Here is an 18,167-nt window from a genome sequence, read left to right on the forward strand (position 1 = left end):
GCTTCTTTGATTTGAGTGACTTTATATCTAGTTCACACATACATGCATATCAACTGGAGTGTAATACCGAGGTATATATGTAACAGTCTCATCTGGAATTCAAAATGAATTCCCTAGAACTGTCCAAGAATCTAAACATCCTCAAGCCTGTTCCATTTGTCTATCTATGAAATAGTCCAACATATCGTAATTCAATACCGACTCCAGTCCTAATAGTAGAATCGGGGAGAAAGGAAACGATCCTTATTATTCCTGTTCATGACTATACACAAGACAGAACTCTTCACAATTCCAGGGTTTAGGACTGGACTCCACCTGGTTGCTCAGCCGTTTGGCATCTCCATATGCTTAGAAGCATTTATTGTAAGTGGCTGCATGATCATATTCGGAATTTAACAATATGCAGAATCGGATGGTAATCTGATAAGGGGCAAAACACATTCCCCCGATAGATTTCCGGAATGAATGACACTTCTTCCGGCATTTATTTCTTGAATCTACAAATTCTCAGTCTCATAAAACCCTAATAGGAACAACCCCCTCGACTGTTACTCCATAAAATGCTCCCGAACCACGAGACCCTACTACATTGCCAGATCCTCCTGCATGACAGGGCAGAAATCCTAGATACAAAGTCCTGGGGACGTTTCCAGGCGATCCTGACGCTGACGGTCCCATCGTATACCTCCCTAGGCGGGATAAACGATTCCGCCGTCCCAGCAAGCGATCTTGTCCGCTTTCTCTCAAGTCCCATCCTCCTGGGTAACTCGGATATTCAAACCTAGCATTTTCGTCGGAGCTTGCAAGTGGACTACTGTGTCTGAGCAGCGGGTGATTGTTGTTCATCTGGTGAAAGCGGCGCATCATCGAGTTACACAGAAGAAGCAGGAAGAGAATTCTGTTGAAGATCATGGGACGAATACGATGGTGTTCGAGAACTGCATTAATACTAATTCCTGGAAGATAGCTGGCATTAAAGTCCAAGCAATGTGGACAGATGGAGGAATTTTCCGGAGTAGATTTGAGTTTTGTCTGCTTCTTAATATTGGATATATTGTGTCTGGATTCTGTGTATTTGGGTTATGTGTCCAGCATTACTTTATCATATCTGATGTGTTGAACCATGTATCGCAATTTTCTTTCTAAAGTGGAAGTGTTTTTCGATATTCATGTAGCTTAGTGCTAATCTTTCAATACGGAGAAATGACAGGCAGTATCCTTTGCATGATGCTGAACTAGCAGATGAAGGGCCGTCCTTTCTCAACTGGCCAGCGGTGTGAGACATGCCTAGCGATAGACAGAGCAATCGAACTATTCCAAACTAGCTGCATTGTGAGTGCATCAAGGGATCGATCGTCATGTAACCTGTCAGAATAAAGATTATCAAGCCTATAGATCCTATCCCCCTTTTCGTGCAGGGAATTTATTGATAATAAGAAGGTATAGAAGGCCATGTCTCAATAACACTACTGTCAGTTCAAACTTAAGCACCAGTTATAATAGGGCTTGAAGTAAAATGGAGTCTTCTTTTCTCCGTCCTAGGGAGGTTTCTGCTGAGCAGATCAATAAGTTGACAATCACTGGTATCGGCACCGAATTGTCATCCAAGCTTATAGGACCGGACGGATTGAAAAACTACATCTCAAACTGTTATCCTGCAGACACCCCATAGTGAGTAAAACATACCCCCCAATCAACCTAGTTCAGCTAAACGAATACAGAGTTCAACGCCTACTTCGTGTCATCGATCAAACAGGCATCGAGTCCTGGGCCATTCTGGGATTTGGAACGATCCTAGATGGCATAGATATGATCCACCTGCGGCAGAAGAAGTCGACGCTGTATTTCGCCAGTATGGAACCCAACTAGCCGAGAGAGCTACTGGCAAGTCTTGGGCGACAGCAACATCCTCCCGACTTCCATCACTCACATGGTTTCAGTGACAGCTACGAACGCGGGCAGCCCAGGCTTCGAACATCTAGTTGCTCAAAGTCTTGGGATTTCTCCAACAACCGAGAGGATTCTCCTGAGTGGAGCAGGACGCGCAGGAGGACTAGCAGCCCTTTGAACTGCTTCGGATTTAGCAACGGGAACAGCATTTCGGGCCCAACCAGCAAGAATATTAATAATTGCATGTGAGATTTCCAGTACACAGATCCGCGCGGAGCTGCACGCTGCATCTACATCGCAGAGCACCTGTATTGGACCGGGTTGTTTGGGGACAGCGCATCGGTATTGATCCTGTGCTATTCTACAGGGTTGAAAGAGAAGATCCCACGGCTATTCTCGGCCATCGATTGCCATGTTGCTACCGTATTGGGGACACTCGATGAGATGTCCTATAGCTTGTACAAATATTTCCTTCTCTCCCTCGAAGAGAGTGCCAGAATTGACCTCTACGGCGGTTCAGCAGCCATTCAAGAACTTAAAGGTTTATGGAATGGAAAATATGTTCTCTGCGTGTTTTGACTGGGCGTTACATCCAGGGGTGTTGGCTATTCTTAAAGGTGTACAGAGGTCTATGGGTTTGCCTGGCGGTGTTCTTCGAGCTAGCTATGAGACTTGCAGAACACGAGGGAAGGGGTCTAGCGTCGCTGTGCTTGCTGTACTGGATGCAGTTCGGTCTATGGAGAAAAGAAACAGGATGTCATTGCCTGTAGTTTTGGACCGGGGTTATCAGTCCAGATGGTGTTGAAGCGTCTGTGGTGTCCATACATTCTCGGCGTCTTCCATGTCTTGACTGATAATCATCTTTGTACCATTTGCCGGGCGTATGCAGTGATAAGTACACTTGTTTAACTATGTAGGAATAAGAAACCAGAGCTATCTTAATAAAAAAAAAAAAACTGATAATTTGAAAACGACCCTTCGAAGATACAGATGTAAACCACCACTATAAAAATGCTATCTATATGCGGTAGTAGCTAAACAAAAAACATATACCAAGTCTCATCATAACCACCAATATACGTGACTTCTGTGTCCTGCTTACATTCTGCCATTTATGCAATGTCGCTCTCTGAATAACAACATCCCCCGACCTTATCAAACGCGAATCATTATCAGACAGCGAGTTCGTTCAATTTCACCTGTGATCAGGACCAGAAAGTCCGGACTGACTGTGAGATGCATAGGACTCTCCGAGGCAGGCGGCATATCGATGTACTATATATTAGCACAGCGCCGGATTTCACCAGCTCTGGGGGGTGTTTCGGAGCAGCTTCGTAGGCCTGGAGATCGGCGTTGAACGGGGGTCGGTCAGTCGTATAGCCGAGTCACCAGAGTGCGCCTCCTAGGTTATCAGTCACCGAGAGAGAGACTGGGATGGTTGTGGAGATGAAGGTGGGCCTTTTTTCGTCGTTCTCGGTGATGGAGCGATTGCGGTTTGAGGGGTCCATAGTCATTGTGATTTTTGGCTGCTTGGACTGGTTTTGGAAGAGAGAGATGATGTCCAGAAGGGAAAGACAGTTATAGAATATATATACCAGGACCAGGGAATATTGTGGAAATACAGACAAAGAAGTCCCCGTCACGCTGTTACCTAGGATGAGCCAGTCACCGAAAACCATCCACTGTATTAAAAGCCAACGGTAAAGGCAAGATAACAGGATCCGGAGTAAGCAGCTACTGGCGCACGGAAATACCTGCTAGTATCTAAGACGTAGGAGTATGTAGCCAAGATTCATACACGGATTATGAATAAGTATTATATATATAACTATCTGATAGGGAATCTTCCACAGGATTCTACCCAGTCCTGTACGTCGACTCCTGACTCTGACTGTAGTTACATACAAACATAGGTACTTCCATCTAACAAATACAACGCCAAAATGGTATCCTATCTATCAGCTCTTCAGCCGAAAACCTTCAGGAAACTCCACAAACCGATCCCGCTCAGGATGGGGATGGTGAAATTATCATCCCACCCGAAGAGGTCCACGAACTCGCTTCCCGCCGCCACCAGACCAGACACGACGCTCATGACGCCCAGGGCTAATGGGCCCGTGATGACAGCCCGCGAGGTGTTGGCTGTCCAGCCGACGAGGCCCTTGATCGAGTCCGGGATAAGGATAATTCGCCCCGTGAACATGAACGATCCTTCCGGGTCGTTGGGGAAGGTGCCGACGTAGGGAACGAAATAACCCCAGAACGCGGCAGCGGTGATGGCGCCGACAAAAAAGGCGCTCAGGGTGCCGGCGAAGCTCTTCCCCTTGCGCAGAGAAAAGGTGTAGCGGCCATAGAGGCGGCCGAATGTAGAAGCGGCGGTGTCGCACCAACTGAGTAGGAGGACCCCCATGACGGCGACGTCCTTGGGGAAAAAGCGCAGGACGGTGTACGCGCCCAACAGGTACCAGATCACACCGTTGTAGCCCGAAACCTCCGTTTCGCGCATGAGCGCACCGACACAGCGGATGTAGAATTTGTTTACTGTTTCCGAACGATGGCGAATTACATCCGTCACGGCGACGGGCACCAGCGCTGAGAAGAGCCACGGGGTGATCTGTAGCGTTTGTATTCCGCGGCTGTACAGGTGAAGGGTCAAAAAGCCAATGGACACGTGGAGAATCTTGCGTGGGATTTCATGACGATGGATGAAGTTGCGGTACCGCGCATGGAGTGGGATCAGACCTAGAGGAGAGGGGGACCGGGAGATGCCGTCGACCTTCGTCAGCGGAGACAAGTAGCCGTTCGATGCGGCATGGCCATTCGTTCTGTGGTCGGGGCGGTCGACCCGTATCATTGGATTCGACCTTCTCTTCCGTTGTCGAGCCGACCCCGGCGCAGGAGCACGAGTTGGGGTCCGCGAACGCTTCGACTCCGAATCCGAGTCACCTATACTCTCCTCCGGCACCTCCCCTAGGCGCCGTCGCCGTGATTCAGAGCGCGTTGTAGGTGCCAAATATCCATCTTGCGAACTAGACCGGGTTTCCGAAGGAGTTGGGGAAGGAGAGATGACTCGGGGAGTCTCGGGGATGGCGTCTTGAGAAGACATGACAACGGCTCGCAAGGCGAATGGTGGCAGGACCGGAGCCTGGATGAGCCCGGATAATGGCTGCTGACCCCAGGACAGGCAGTCGCAGGCCCAAATTCCAGGGAACAAAGGCAGCCGTTCTTCAAAGGACGCAATGGTGGGCGACTAAGTGAAGAAGATAAGAGGGTTTCCAAGGCGGACGATGGATGATGAATGGGTGGATGGATGGATGGATGGATGAATTATTGATGCGAAAATAGACCGACAAAAAAGGCAGAAACACAGCTGCGCATCACGTTGAGATCTCGCACCGAAAGGGTCATCCACATAGTCCACCGATGGAAGTCTGACGCCTGTCGCGTGATCCGAATAGAAGGAAGAAGATACGGAGAGAAAGAAAGAAAAGGAAATTCCGCCGAATCCGCGTGCCCTGTCACGTGTGGCAGAACGCCCACCCACCGCCCACCGTATCTAATCGCGATGGTTTTGATAAGGTTTTTTTTTTTTTTTTTTTTTTTTAATTGAATGGACTGGTTTGATCTCCCCAATATAGACGCCTGAAGGAATATCTCGATCAGGCTGTCTGTCATGGCCCCTAAACCACCCGCTGGTACCTCGTCTAGAGCCTGGGATGCTGTTACTCCCCCACTGTCGGAATGGGTGCTTGATGCGGTCTCTTCCATGGGGTTCTCACGCATGACCCCCGTGCAGGCCTCTACGATTCCTTTGTTTATGGCACATAAGGACGTGGTGGTGGAAGCAGTGACGGGGAGTGGCAAGACATTGTCTTTCCTGATTCCTGTGGTGGAGAAGCTCTTACGTCTTGAGGAGCCTATCAAGAAGCATCATGTCGGCGCCATCGTTATATCTCCCACAAGGTAAATTCATCGTCCCCCCCCCCCAAGAAAAGAGTCCGGACACGTAACATGCTAACAGTATCGACAGAGAACTTGCATTACAAATATATACTGTCCTGAAGTCACTTCTCGCCTTTCACCCTCCTTCCGCCTCCGTTCTGAATCTCTCCGACGACGATGCACACCGTCAAAAAGAGTCTTCCTCAACGCTCAAGGTGGTTCCCCAGCTTCTTCTCGGAGGCACGACTTCCCCCGCGGAAGACTTGAGCACCTTTCTGAAGCAATCGCCGAACCTATTGGTGTCTACTCCTGGCCGTCTCCTGGAACTACTCTCCTCGCCTCATGTACATTGTCCTCAATCTTCCTTCGAGATGCTCGTTCTGGACGAGGCGGATAGGCTTTTGGATCTTGGGTTCAAGGAAACATTGCAAAATATTCTGCGTCGACTCCCCAAACAAAGACGCACGGGATTGTTCAGTGCCAGTATCAGCGAGGCTGTGGATCAAATTGTTCGCGTTGGTCTGCGCAATCCCGTCAAGGTCATGGTCAAAGTTAAAGGCACTTCAGGTGTCCAGGATAAACGCACACCGGCTAGGTGAGTCCCGTTTTGCTCTGGCTTGCGTCTAGTATCTTGAACTAACGATGACTAGTTTACAAATGACCTACTTGACCGTTCCCCCACTGCATAAATTCTTCGCTCTCAAACACATCCTGTCCTCCGTACAACCAACCCCACAGAAGACAATCTTTTTTGTTTCAACCTGCTCGGGAGTTGACTACCTGTCCGCAATACTCCCTTTACTAATGGGAGATGATTTCCAGCTGATCCCACTCCATGGCAAACACCCAGCGAACGTTCGCGAAAAGAACTTCAATCGCTTCATCAACTCCCACACCCCAGCAATTCTCCTGACGACAGATGTTGCGTCTCGCGGATTAGACATCCCGTCCGTTGACCTCGTCGTTCAAATTGACCCTCCGTCCGACCCCAAGACGTTCATCCATCGCTGCGGCCGTGCTGGCAGAGCGGGCCGTAGGGGCCTAAGTGTAGTGATGCTGCATCCGGGACATGAAGAAGACTACGTGTCGTTCCTTGAAGTCCGCAAAACTCCAGTCATCCCATTTCCTCAGCCTATTTCCATCTCCGACACCGAAGCCGCTGCTAGTATGAATGTCGCGCGCAAAGCCGTGTTGAAAGACCGTGCTCTCCATGACCGAGGCCAAAAAGCGTTTGTCAGTTGGCTAAGAAGCTACAGCAAGCACCAAGCGAGCAGTATCTTCCGAGTTGCTGACCTGGACTGGGAAGCGCTAGGCAAAGCCTGGGGGCTACTCAAGTTACCGAAAATGCCTGAACTGAAGAAGTTCACTGGGGATAAGACTCTCGGCGTTGATATCACCTGGGACACCTACGCATACAAGGACAAACAGCGGGAAAAGCGTCGCCTGGAAGTCCTTCAGGAGACTGCCGAGTCAGGCGGCCATCAGGAATCCTCGAACAAGAGACGAGCAAGCGAGAGCCTAGCATGGAGTAATAAGATTGAGAACAAGAACAAGAAACTGAAACGTCGTGAACAGAAACATGCCCGACAGGAGAGGGACAGATGGGAGAAAATGACCGAGGAAGAACGACAGAAGGCCCGGGAGACGGAGAAGTTGGTGGCCCAAATCCGAGAGAAGAATGAAGAAGAGCGCCGACTCCGACGTGCAGCAACCAAAGCAGGTGCAGGAATGTCCGGTGAAGACAAAGGGGATGAATTCCATGGATTCGATGACTGACCATGCTATCTGTATTTATATCTTATATGCCAGCAACCTACCCTCTGTAAATAGAAAGCAACCGATCTAAATCTAACAACAACCATGATCTCCCTCATCTCATGTATATTTCAAATACCATCCCGACCCTCCTTAGGAATAACGCCCCCATCCAATTCCACAAAAATTCCAATATCATCTCCATACGCATGATTCCCAATCATTCGATCCTCCTTTTCCAGCACCCCGTCTCCATTCTCAGCCCTGTTTCTCTCATCCGGCGAATCAGGGTGAGAAAGTTTCCATCCCTCCTTCTCTTCTACTTCTTTCTTCACCAAAGAATCAACCCCCCTTATCCCAAAGGACCCACACTCCACCATCTCCGGCGGTATACTCCTCGGCGAGACCAAATAATCATTGACTCTTCCACCGTGCAAACGCGCCTGGTATGACAACGACGATGACGATGACCACGGACTCTGATAATGATTCCGCTTCCGATCCCGAATCTCCTGAAAACTGAAATTACTCCGTAGCGAGGTAATCGGTGGGAGTCGATAGGTAGACGAAGACGACGATGGAGGCGACGACGAATATATAGATGGGGATGCAAACACTCCCATACCACGAGAACCACCGCCGGAACTACTATCACCGATCATATCCGGGTTGTTACTGTCATCAGGAAGACCACTGGATCCGCAGCATCGGATGCAATGACGCTGTCCGACGCCGTGGGCAAGATTTCGGGCGCCACAGACTTGGATCAAGGGACGGGGATTGCTGTTTGGAGATGGGAAGTATTGTACATCATGACAGGGTTGGATTAGTTGGAGGAAGGCGCAGGTGCAGGGTGGTTTGTTGGGTTGGTAGTAACACATTTCTTTTTCTCTCTCTTTCTTTTTCCTGTTGTTGTCGTTGTTCGATTCAGTCTGTTTGTCCGGTTGGAGATCTAGATAAGCTGGTATATGAGAAGAGCGTAGGATGCGTGGCAGTGGAAGAATAGGGATGGCTTATATCCATCCACCCTACCACAAGTGTCTTTGTTACTGTGCAACAAGACAGGGTGAGACCATCGATTGGTTTTGGAATGTATGGCTGCTCTCAGAAGGCAATAAGAACTAAGCAAAAGAGGCCTACCCAGTGCCTACTGGCATATACACCATCAGCCACAAAGGCTACATGGCGAAACTTTACCAATTGGAAGCCGTACAACAATCATGCAAATGCTTTTTATTGCTCAGCAGCATACGCCTGGATGCAGGTCTCAAATGCAAATGCTCAGACATGGCCCAAATAGGGAGATAACAACTTGGACTCAACCGCTCAAAAACAAAGGTTCAAAAACATTATCCAGCTTCCCAAAATCAAAATCACAGAAGGGCCTACAATTTCAACCCCAAGGATAAAGGAGGCCACATCAGACAATGCTCATGTACAAAAGAAGCCCAAACTCCATGGAAAAAAAAAAGATAATATCTGAACCACAGTCTAGGCCCACTAATTAACCTTGGAAGGGAAACGAAAAACAGGGCCAAACAGACAGGATCAGAGCAAAAGTAAACACAAAAAAATGGTATGCACGCGAATCAACAATGAACAACCCAACCAACGCTATTTCATCACAAGCAAAAACATCACATGAGACTGGCCTATGTCTTGTTCCTTTTGAACTCTTCCAGGCCCTCCCGGAAAATACAATAGGCTTTGTCTACTTCAGACTCCTTCCAGACTTGGTTGACGATGTCGACAGCAGTTTGACTGATGCCCAAACTTTCTTGGAGGCTCTTCTTCGCCGGCCACGCAAGCTGTCGAAGATCACCAGATGGACAGTTTTCATAAAGCCACTGGGCATCTTGGGCGAATTTATCATCGCCGAACTTCTGAACGGACACTATTTCGGCCTGGATGTCCGGCGTGATTGTTAAAGGACTAGAATACCGACTTGTGGTACGGAGACCACTAGGAGTCTTTGGCTTGTACTTCTCCGCTTGAGAACGAGCCTTTGCGAGAGCTTCCTCGTCGACTTTGGCAGGAGTCAATGGAGGAGCGGGTGGCATCCGACGAGACGCAGGCGACAGTACACTGATGGAATAAAATAAACTGTGTCAAATTCATACGTTCTTAGTGACATGTTAGTGTAGAGCGGGACGTACCTTTCAGGTTCAGTAACTTGCGGCGCAGGACGTGTCTCTCCCTCCGCAACGGGGCTAGGAGCAGGAATGCTCAGGGAAGACGATGGTCCACTGGACTCGGAGGAGTCGTCTGAGAATGCGTCGTAATCAAGTTGGAATGTGCCTTGCGTATTTGGAATAAATCCAGGAGGTCGCTGAGGGGTCTCATCAATGCGAGTAGAAGGGGTAGGCGTAGTGGGTGTTGGCGATGCGGGTGCAGATGCAGATGCAGGAGAGCCACTACCTATCCCAATGAAATGCTTTCCGAGGTAAGGATCGGTGGCACGGGCACGATATCGGAGTTTAGAGGGAGTATCCTCAGGGCTAGCGTCGAATCGAACCTTCTTCGACGATGGCCGTTCTGAGCGAAGAGCACTGCGCATGGCAGCTTTAGCGAGACCATCGGCAGGTGTAGGTGCGGATAGCTGAGGAGTCGCTGCCTCATCATCACTTTCAGAGCTGTAGCAGAAGTAATCCAAGTCCATTCCATAGCTTGCGCCAACAGGGTTCGGAATGACATCAGGTGATGGCGAGCGCTTGCGCTTCTTCTGTTCAGACACACTAGTCTCCTGCAATACATCACGTCCCCCAGTCTCAGTGACCTTAGCCTCTGATTCGGTGGCAATCTGAGCAGTCAATTCCTGTTGGGTACTTTGCTCAACAGGGAGTGGTTCGACAAGAGATGGCTGAGAAAGGGACCTGGGAGTCTTTGGAATATCTCCGAGGTAAAGGGACTTGTCCATGGGAGCTGGGAAAAGAGAGTAGGTGAGGTTACGAGCACGTTTCTTGGGCGGCTGCTCACTTTGACGGCGTCGAGGTCTCTCTTCGCTTCGAGAAGTAACAGTCTCCGTCTGAGGAGCTGCGGTGCGGCTAGTTTGTACAGGCGCTAATTGCGAAGTGATAGGTGTAGATGACGATGGAGCCGATGGTGATTCACTCCGCGATGATGACCGTCCGAAAGTTGGTATGAACCGTGAGAAAGAGCGAGGCACGGAGTTGAGTAGGCCACGAATGTTCCAGCCTCGGGGAGGAGTCTCGGGGGCAGCTGGTTCCTGGGGTGCTAAAGACTCAGTTTGTAAGCTCTCATTGTACTTTTTCTCCTTCTCCTGCGCCGCTGGAACTTCGAAGTCCATCTGTGGTAGTGGTGGGGGACATGGGCCTGATTGGGTGAGTGTCTCCGCCGCCTGGCGATCAGCCTCTGTCTGGGCGATGAGCTGTGGCAAGCGAAAAAGTGTTCGATGGATTCGACCTTGGCTCTCCACCGCGCGCCGGCGACGCCTCTCTGAGTATGGAGCTGCATTAGTCGACAGCCGGCGGGAGAGTGGCGGCAGTCTGCGAGCGAAAGGTGTGCTGCCGGGAGGGCCCAGGTTGCGACGCTTGTTCGTGGAGGGGGTAACTGGGCGACTTGCATCATCGTCACTCAGATCGGAGTGGACGCGTTTCCTGTTGACTATCTTGGTAGTTAGCTCATCGTTCTCAGTAGGCCGATCGGGAGCATCCAGTAGTGGAAACGGGCAAACAGCTTGCATGCCGCTGGAAACCATCGGGGCTTGGGAGGTAGCCAAGAGAGACACTGATGCTCCGGCAACGCCCTCTTGACCGGCAGCAAGACGTGAGCCACCTGGTACGGGACTCATCTCGGAGAGAGTACAACAGGCACCTGCGCCCGAGAACCTGGGGGTGGGGTGGACGACGACCTCTCGGGTATCGACGGTATATGCGATGGCTCGCCGGGTTCTGCTGCAGCTGGGAGGAAAGGAGGGCATAACTCCTCCGCCAAGCTACCGGCCCCAACGGCCCCTCCACAAACCCAGCCCGCCGCCAAGCGAATAGGGAGTTGTAGAACCACTACCAAGGTGAAACACACGCTGGCTGGGTCAGGCTCCGGTTGCCACGTTGGGCCATTGAGCAACTCCTTTGGGAAAGCAATTGCAGGTCGCGGAACAATGTCCGCAAAACTCAACTTTGCAGGACGTTGAGTCAGATATTCCACCTGCTCATCTACTTCAACTGCTTCCTCTCCAGGGCCCGAAGCGGAGGTCGAAGCGGAGTCAGCGTCGTGGGGCTGGCTGATCTCCTCGCCGCAACTCTTGATTGCGACTAACTCACTCGACTCCATTGTGGTTGGCTTCTCCACAGCCGATGGCTCAGAGGTGCTTGGTGCGGTGTACTGCTCCCAAGCAGATTCCTCAGTGGATTGGACATGCTGCCCCCCCCCCGGGCCACCTGCTCATCATGGCGAGCCAGGACGGCCCTATCTGCTCGAAAGGCCCTTGTCCAGTTCGCCTTCAATAGTGAACAGAGGCTCGTCGATGGACGGAGTCCTGGACCTCTCTGATACGGGCGAGCCAACGTAACTTATGTCCCCGAATAAGAATTCGGTCCACGAGGCACCGAAGGTTTCCACGGATATATGGGCCTCAAGTTTTGAAGGGATGTCCTGGGAGGTTTGGGGGAGTTCGGGGGGATTTGTGGTTCCAGTAGTTTCATGGGCCTTTGTATTTTGGGTAGGTAGGTGTTGGGGGGAAGGGGCTTCCGTTTCTTATGCGGGATGGGTCTTAGGTATAAACGAAGATTTAGACTCACTCTCTGAGCTATTCTGTTCCGACAAAGGATTCTCATTTGCTGTAGTAGCAGACTCTTGCATTTGGGGCGCTCCCCTGTGGTTCTCTTTGTCGTCGTGGTTGGTGTCCTCCGGGGTGGGCTCGGGTCGCTGCTCATCGTGGGATTCATATTCTTCGTCAGCCGACTGCGACTTGGCTGCCTTTCGGGTCGACTGTCTTGTAACTCGCTTTGGAGCCTTCTTGGGCTGGGTCTTGATAAGTTTCTTGGAAGTGGTCTTCGTCACACGCTGGCTCTTCGAACGAGTCGGAGGTTCTGTGAGAGGTTCAGAGGTTTCACAAATGGAATTTGTCTGTGAAGCGCTTCGGGTCGACCTCGTCCGACGAGTGACGCTCTCGAGGGATACGAAGCCGCCAGGTGACTGTTGCTGAGAACGAGTGCGCATTTTGATCGTGTCGCGTCGTTCAAAGGCGACAACCGATCTTCAAAATTAGAGCCGACTGGAGGTCCAAAAAAGGTGCTAGCTGGCAAAGTAGCTCAAGAATTAATGTATAAGAGTACTCTTCGTAAGCAAGAAGAGGTGAGATCAAAAGACTTGCGAGGTGCAGTAGAGGATCAGGGTCGAGCGCGCAGAGGGTATAGAGACGTGAGAAAGAAGAGAAAAGTGGGAGAGAGGGGGAAAGAGGACGAAAAGACGTCCTGACAAGTTTTCTGCCGTTGTTGTGGTACTACGCGACGCGTACTCGCATGTGGCAGCGACCTCGACAACATTCACCTACCTAGGCAAGCAATTGTGAGGTGCAATTTGGCGCTCCGTTGCTAGTGCCTGTGAGATTTCGCAGTCGAAATTCGAAATTCGGGGCGGCGTCCAGGCAGAAAATACAGAGCGGTCAGCGTAATATCCAGTCACGTCCCGTGCACTCTCGCCATTCCATCCATCCTCTGTTGTTCTTGGGGTGAATGGCGCTTGTGCAATTAGCCTTGGAAGATGATCAGGGATTGCCGTAGGAGCTTCTGTCTGGTAGGCACCTGCCGTAATTTCCTTCACCGTTGAACCACCTCGGTTTGGTGAATTTTCTAGAGTTGGTGACACCTCGGAGTTCACGTAGTTAACCCAAGTCCCTTCACTGTAGATGACTCCCTCCGAAACAGGAATAAAGTGGTCGCAGCAGGAGAATGGAACGCGGGACTGCTTTGCGAAATTTTATTCGAATAGTTTATTGTACTAATGTAGAGCAGTTATATTGATACAAGTTCTTCCATATGTGTGGAAGAGATGCGGGTGACCGCAAACTCTCTAGCGTCCACACGAGGAGACAATGATATCGTAAGGTTACACGCCAATATTCAGTTACAGGAGAAAATAAGAAAGATAGAAATAATACAAACGCCATCGAACTGTTACATGCTAATCTCACCCTTCCAAGAAGCATCGGACAGTCCCAGGGTCTCAACCAAATGTTGCCATCTTGGGCCACCCCTCTCCTTCTTTCGCACATATTTAAGCAGCTTCTGTCTCTTGTGAACCAGTAGCCGTAGATTACGCTTGTTGTGTTTGTCTTTGTTCGCCGTTTTCAAATGGTTCGTCATATTAATGATCTTCGCAGTCAGAATAGCAACCTGCACCTCCGGAGAGCCAGTGTCGGGGCCAACGCGAGGAGTCTTTTCTGGGAGTTCGGTGGCAGACTGTGAGGCAGCTTTTGGCTTCGGAGGTAGAACCTTATCGGTATTGTGTCGTCCAAAAGCTTCGATGCATTTCTGAATATGGAGGCGCATCTTGTCCTGAGTGTTCCCATTGCTGATATTCAGAATACGATTCATAGCCTCCTCAGCATTCTTATGTTCCTGGAGATGTTTTGCGGCCAGTTCTTTCTCAAGTTGAGGATCCGCGGTGTCTCGATCGGGATTTTCAAGAGGCGAAGTTAAGTTCTTCGAATGCTCCAGCGCCTTCTGGAGTTGTTCTGAGCTAATGAAGTGGTTGAGCTTCGCATCCGCTCCCGAGCGAATTTGCGGTCCAGATTGAGTTGCCTTGAGCTCTTGAATGAATGGAGTTGGACGGCTTTCCACCGGATCCCCCAAAGAACTTAGGCGTTCTTCAGCGAGGGCCTGCCGGCGAGATATATTGGCGGCTTTGCGCCGACGTGATTGTGCTGTCAAAAAAGGATCATGTCGTCGCCTTTCCCGAGACTCTGCAGAGCCTGCTCTAATCGATGTTTTCGAAGGGTTTAAGGACAATGCGGCAAGCGGACTCTGAATGTATGAAGAACCTAGGAGTTGAAGTCAGATATTGGATCTATGCGCCGTAGACATCGAATGGAATCGCAATACCAGTAAAGGCCTTCAAAGAAGGCTGGGTGAGAAAACGTGGAGGCATGGCGATTCACCTGGACCTTCTGCAATCTTGAGTGAGGCCTGTCACTCTGAAGTCTCCCGAAATCTCAATGACCTCGGAAATAACGCTATACCGGATCTGGTACTTATACACACGTGACAATAATTGCGGCCCGGAGTCTCCGCAAAACCCTAGACTAGCCCTAAAATTCACAAACGGCAAGCGAAATTCGTCGACCATCTCAGCGCGGAGTTGAAGTTCTTTTTCGCGTCGTCTCTTCCCCGTCATCACCACCGCGACAAGCGCCAGACGATTGATATCTTCAATTCGCTGCTCTTTGCAATATCAATCGCCCACCATGGCCCCCTCTCAGCTCCCCCCTGTCTTCAACCCCACGTCCCAGGACATTGAGATGCTGCTTGCAGCACAGTGCCACCTGGGATCGAAGAACCTCCAGGTGCACATGGAACCTTACCTCTGGAAGACTCGTCCCGACGGAGTCAACGTTATCAACGTTGGCAAGACCTGGTACGTAATTTAGCGAATCCCAACTGAGACTGCGTAGTGGCCGAATTTTACTCGAGTCTAACATGCGGAATCGAAAATTACAGGGAAAAGATTGTCCTGGCTGCTCGTATCATCGCTGCCATTGACAACCCCGCCGACGTCTGTGTGATCTCCGCTCGTCCTTATGGCCAGCGTGCTGTTCTCAAGTTCGCTTCCCACACCGGTGCCACTGCTATTGCCGGTCGTTTCACCCCCGGTAACTTCACCAACTACATCACTCGCTCCTTCAAGGAGCCCCGCCTCATCATTGTTACCGACCCTCGCACCGACGCCCAGGCTATCAAGGAGGCCTCCTACGTCAACATTCCCGTCATCGCTCTGTGCGACACCGACTCCCCCACCGACTTCGTTGACGTTGCCATCCCCACCAACAACAAGGGTCGTCACTCCATTGGTCTCATCTGGTGGCTGCTTGCTCGTGAGGTTCTCCGTCTCCGTGGCACTCTCGCCTCCCGCGAGGTTGACTGGGACGTTGTCGTTGATCTTTACTTCTACCGCGACCCTGAGGCCGAGGAGAACAAGGAGATCACCGAGGAGGCCAAGGTCCCCGGTGCTGAGGAGGTTGCCGCTGCTGCCATTGAAACCGGATTCGCTGGTGAAAACTGGGACGTCCAGGGTACCGGTGCTGGTGTTCCTAGCGCTGCTTTTGCTACCGGCACTGCCGGTGCTACTACCAGCTGGGAGGCCGATGGTGGCGACTGGGCTGCCAGCGGTGCTGCCCCTGCTACTGAGAGCTGGGCTGAGACCCAGCCCACTGACGCCAAGTGGTAGAAAATGAAATTTGGTAACGTGGACAACCGTTGAGAAGGGTATGATGTTTTTCTTTCCGAGAACATGGCGAGTTAGGGGTACTTTGACATTTAAATCAATATTTCGCCATTATTTGATGAATGCTCGACAACATCCCCTGCAAAGAACACCCCTTGACATGTCTATCCTAGTCTCTGTTGAAAAACTACTCAAAAACGAAAGTGCAAAAAAAGTGCAAAGCTTTTGTTTGGGAACCTCACAACTTCAAAACCTTTTTTACTTTCCTTGGTATGCTACAGCGAACTCCTTTTTGTTTCCTGTTTTTCGGTACGTTGAGTCTATGGTGCATCGGGGAGGAATTGCATTGCCAAAGGTTGACTGGCACTCACGAGGGAAAGATATCCAGTTGTTCTATTTCGGTGAGCTTCTGGGGGAAAGCCCTGTGCTGTCAATTTCACAAGGTGTACTTAATCGTTACCTTGGTTTCTCCTTGTATGTTTATCATAATAGCCGTATTCGAGAAGTGATGCTAGCTACCAAGTTATTCGTCCTATCTCAGTAGTGTTTGCAAGTAACCGTATGAGAGTAGAGTAGACGTCGCCCGATACCAGTGTAGCGTTATACAGCATTTAGGTAGCAGAAAGACTTTACTCTTTCGGTGGACGGGGCTAACCTGGGCCCAATCCCAGAACCGAACCTGCTATTAAAAAAAAAAAGGAAAAAAAAAATACCTCAGGAAACAAATCCTACAGAACCATATGAATGGGTATCACATAAATCATCACATAACGACGCAACCTCCCTGAGTCTGTCCGCCTTTTGCCGTTGTCGTCATCCCTGCCAGCCTGGCGAGGTCTTCAAAGGTTTCCGTCAAGAGTTCACCTGTCACTGCGGAACATTCGGCATAACGATCGCAGCGGAGCTCCTGAGCAATCCGGTACGCCTAGATTCGTTAGCTCTATCACTAACGTCCTCAGTACCAGATGAGATCGCATACCTCCTGAGGGTAAATAATGCCTTCATCTTCTACTCTCAGGTCTCTCTTCAGCCCCAGCATCATGACGGGGATACGTTCGCCATGGCCATGTTGAAAGTATTGGATGATATCATGTCGCCACTGTCAAGAGTAAGTGCGACTCCTTTATCTCATAGGACAGACGTAGATACTCACGGCCTTGAGTCCAGATAATGATTCTCTATTGGATATGTCAAAGGCTAAAAGCACCACGTCCGGCTGCAACGTGGTCCAATGTTGATCGGCACTTGCGGTATCATACAGTTCAAGAGTGAACGATGCTTTTGAGAAGCGGATGTCGTAAAGAAAAGGCTGGTCAGTGTCTCGTAAGAGCTCTATATTTGATGAGTCTGGAGCAGATCCTCTCGTTTGGCTAGGACAATTCTTTAAGCGCCTACAGGATGTCCTTAGTATAATGTGAAGTACACAAGAAGAAGATACAATATATCAAGAGACCTGGACATACGATAAGAAAGTAGACTTTCCGCATCCCGGATCCCCTAACAGGAGGACAGTCACTGTGGACTCGTGATTCTGATTGGCCTCTCTGTCAGCCATTAGATGGCGTGCATCCACACAAAAATTGTGAACCGACGTTAGACGTTGGGCCTCACATCGCATTTCGACTCTTAGCTAGTTATCAAAGCCGAGTGCTTGATGAGTAATCTCGAGCGGCATCGGGTCCTGACAGAATTTCCGGCGGTTCACAACACGACATCCGCCGTTCCCGACATCTTTGAGATCTATTATGATACCGATAATGTCAAATATCAGAAGAATTATCTTGCCTAACTAGGGCCGATATCCTTTTTAGTGCAGTTGAATATTATTGATAGGTAACCAGGTGTTTAGCCCATGTGACAAACCAGTGTCAAATTGTGTATTTTGACTCACAACACTAATTTGCATCGTAGTCACTAGCATGTTGAAAGAATCCACCTCAAAAAGATAGATTCAGTCCATTGCTCTTCACTTAATTTGACAATACTTTCTTGACCGCATATTTAAGCGAACAACGAAGTTAACTAATTAGTTGGAATGGCTCCAACCATAGAAGATACAGACTAATGGGTGCGGGAATACTCTTCTACATAGACAAGGTAGCAGACGCACCAGTTGATGGTTGATGTGTCCGTCCGAAACTCGGTTGTGTTGTACAGAACCTCGGCAACATCTTATC

General features: G+C 50.0%; 8 protein-coding genes across 8 annotated transcripts; 2 read left to right on the top strand and 6 right to left on the bottom strand.

Annotated features, from left to right (window-relative positions):
* Positions 1-3,856: 3,856 nt before the first annotated feature.
* Positions 3,857-4,996, bottom strand: ATNIH1004_007860 (diacylglycerol/polyprenol kinase family protein; the record flags this gene model as incomplete). The annotated part of the gene is made up of 1 exon (XM_033572476.1): positions 3,857-4,996. One exon carries the CDS (start codon positions 4,994-4,996, stop codon positions 3,857-3,859), a length of 1,140 nt encoding a protein of 379 aa, XP_033425791.1.
* Positions 4,997-5,563: 567 nt separating this feature from the next.
* On the top strand, positions 5,564-7,608 carry spb4 (ATP-dependent RNA helicase SPB4; the record flags this gene model as incomplete). The annotated part of the gene is made up of 3 exons (XM_033572477.1): positions 5,564-5,853; positions 5,921-6,427; positions 6,483-7,608. The coding sequence occupies 3 exons, from the start codon at positions 5,564-5,566 to the stop codon at positions 7,606-7,608; spliced, it is 1,923 nt and encodes a 640-aa protein (XP_033425792.1).
* A 110-nt stretch (positions 7,609-7,718) lies between these two features.
* On the bottom strand, positions 7,719-8,468 carry ATNIH1004_007862 (uncharacterized protein; the record flags this gene model as incomplete). Its single annotated transcript, XM_033572478.1, has 1 exon — positions 7,719-8,468. One exon carries the CDS (start codon positions 8,466-8,468, stop codon positions 7,719-7,721), a length of 750 nt encoding a protein of 249 aa, XP_033425793.1.
* Positions 8,469-9,239: 771 nt separating this feature from the next.
* On the bottom strand, positions 9,240-11,880 carry ATNIH1004_007863 (uncharacterized protein; the record flags this gene model as incomplete). Its single annotated transcript, XM_033572479.1, has 3 exons — positions 9,240-9,690; positions 9,744-11,382; positions 11,436-11,880. 3 exons carry the CDS (start codon positions 11,878-11,880, stop codon positions 9,240-9,242), a joined length of 2,535 nt encoding a protein of 844 aa, XP_033425794.1.
* A 135-nt stretch (positions 11,881-12,015) lies between these two features.
* ATNIH1004_007864 (uncharacterized protein) lies at positions 12,016-12,768 on the bottom strand (the record flags this gene model as incomplete). The annotated part of the gene is made up of 2 exons (XM_033572480.1): positions 12,016-12,302; positions 12,348-12,768. The coding sequence occupies 2 exons, from the start codon at positions 12,766-12,768 to the stop codon at positions 12,016-12,018; spliced, it is 708 nt and encodes a 235-aa protein (XP_033425795.1).
* Positions 12,769-13,724: 956 nt separating this feature from the next.
* Positions 13,725-14,697, bottom strand: ATNIH1004_007865 (mitochondrial 37S ribosomal protein uS15m; the record flags this gene model as incomplete). The annotated part of the gene is made up of 2 exons (XM_033572481.1): positions 13,725-14,590; positions 14,652-14,697. 2 exons carry the CDS (start codon positions 14,695-14,697, stop codon positions 13,725-13,727), a joined length of 912 nt encoding a protein of 303 aa, XP_033425796.1.
* Positions 14,698-15,013: 316 nt separating this feature from the next.
* rps0 (40S ribosomal protein uS2) lies at positions 15,014-15,993 on the top strand (the record flags this gene model as incomplete). Its single annotated transcript, XM_033572482.1, has 2 exons — positions 15,014-15,183; positions 15,267-15,993. The coding sequence occupies 2 exons, from the start codon at positions 15,014-15,016 to the stop codon at positions 15,991-15,993; spliced, it is 897 nt and encodes a 298-aa protein (XP_033425797.1).
* Positions 15,994-16,753: 760 nt separating this feature from the next.
* ATNIH1004_007867 (putative Rho-like small GTPase) lies at positions 16,754-17,608 on the bottom strand (the record flags this gene model as incomplete). Its single annotated transcript, XM_033572483.1, has 4 exons — positions 16,754-16,915; positions 16,970-17,089; positions 17,144-17,381; positions 17,454-17,608. The coding sequence occupies 4 exons, from the start codon at positions 17,606-17,608 to the stop codon at positions 16,754-16,756; spliced, it is 675 nt and encodes a 224-aa protein (XP_033425798.1).
* Positions 17,609-18,167: the final 559 nt, after the last annotated feature.

Source organism: Aspergillus tanneri (genome assembly GCF_003426965.1).
Source record: "Aspergillus tanneri strain NIH1004 chromosome Unknown AapTan_7_pilon_pilon_pilon, whole genome shotgun sequence".
Classification (NCBI taxonomy): domain Eukaryota; kingdom Fungi; phylum Ascomycota; class Eurotiomycetes; order Eurotiales; family Aspergillaceae; genus Aspergillus; species Aspergillus tanneri.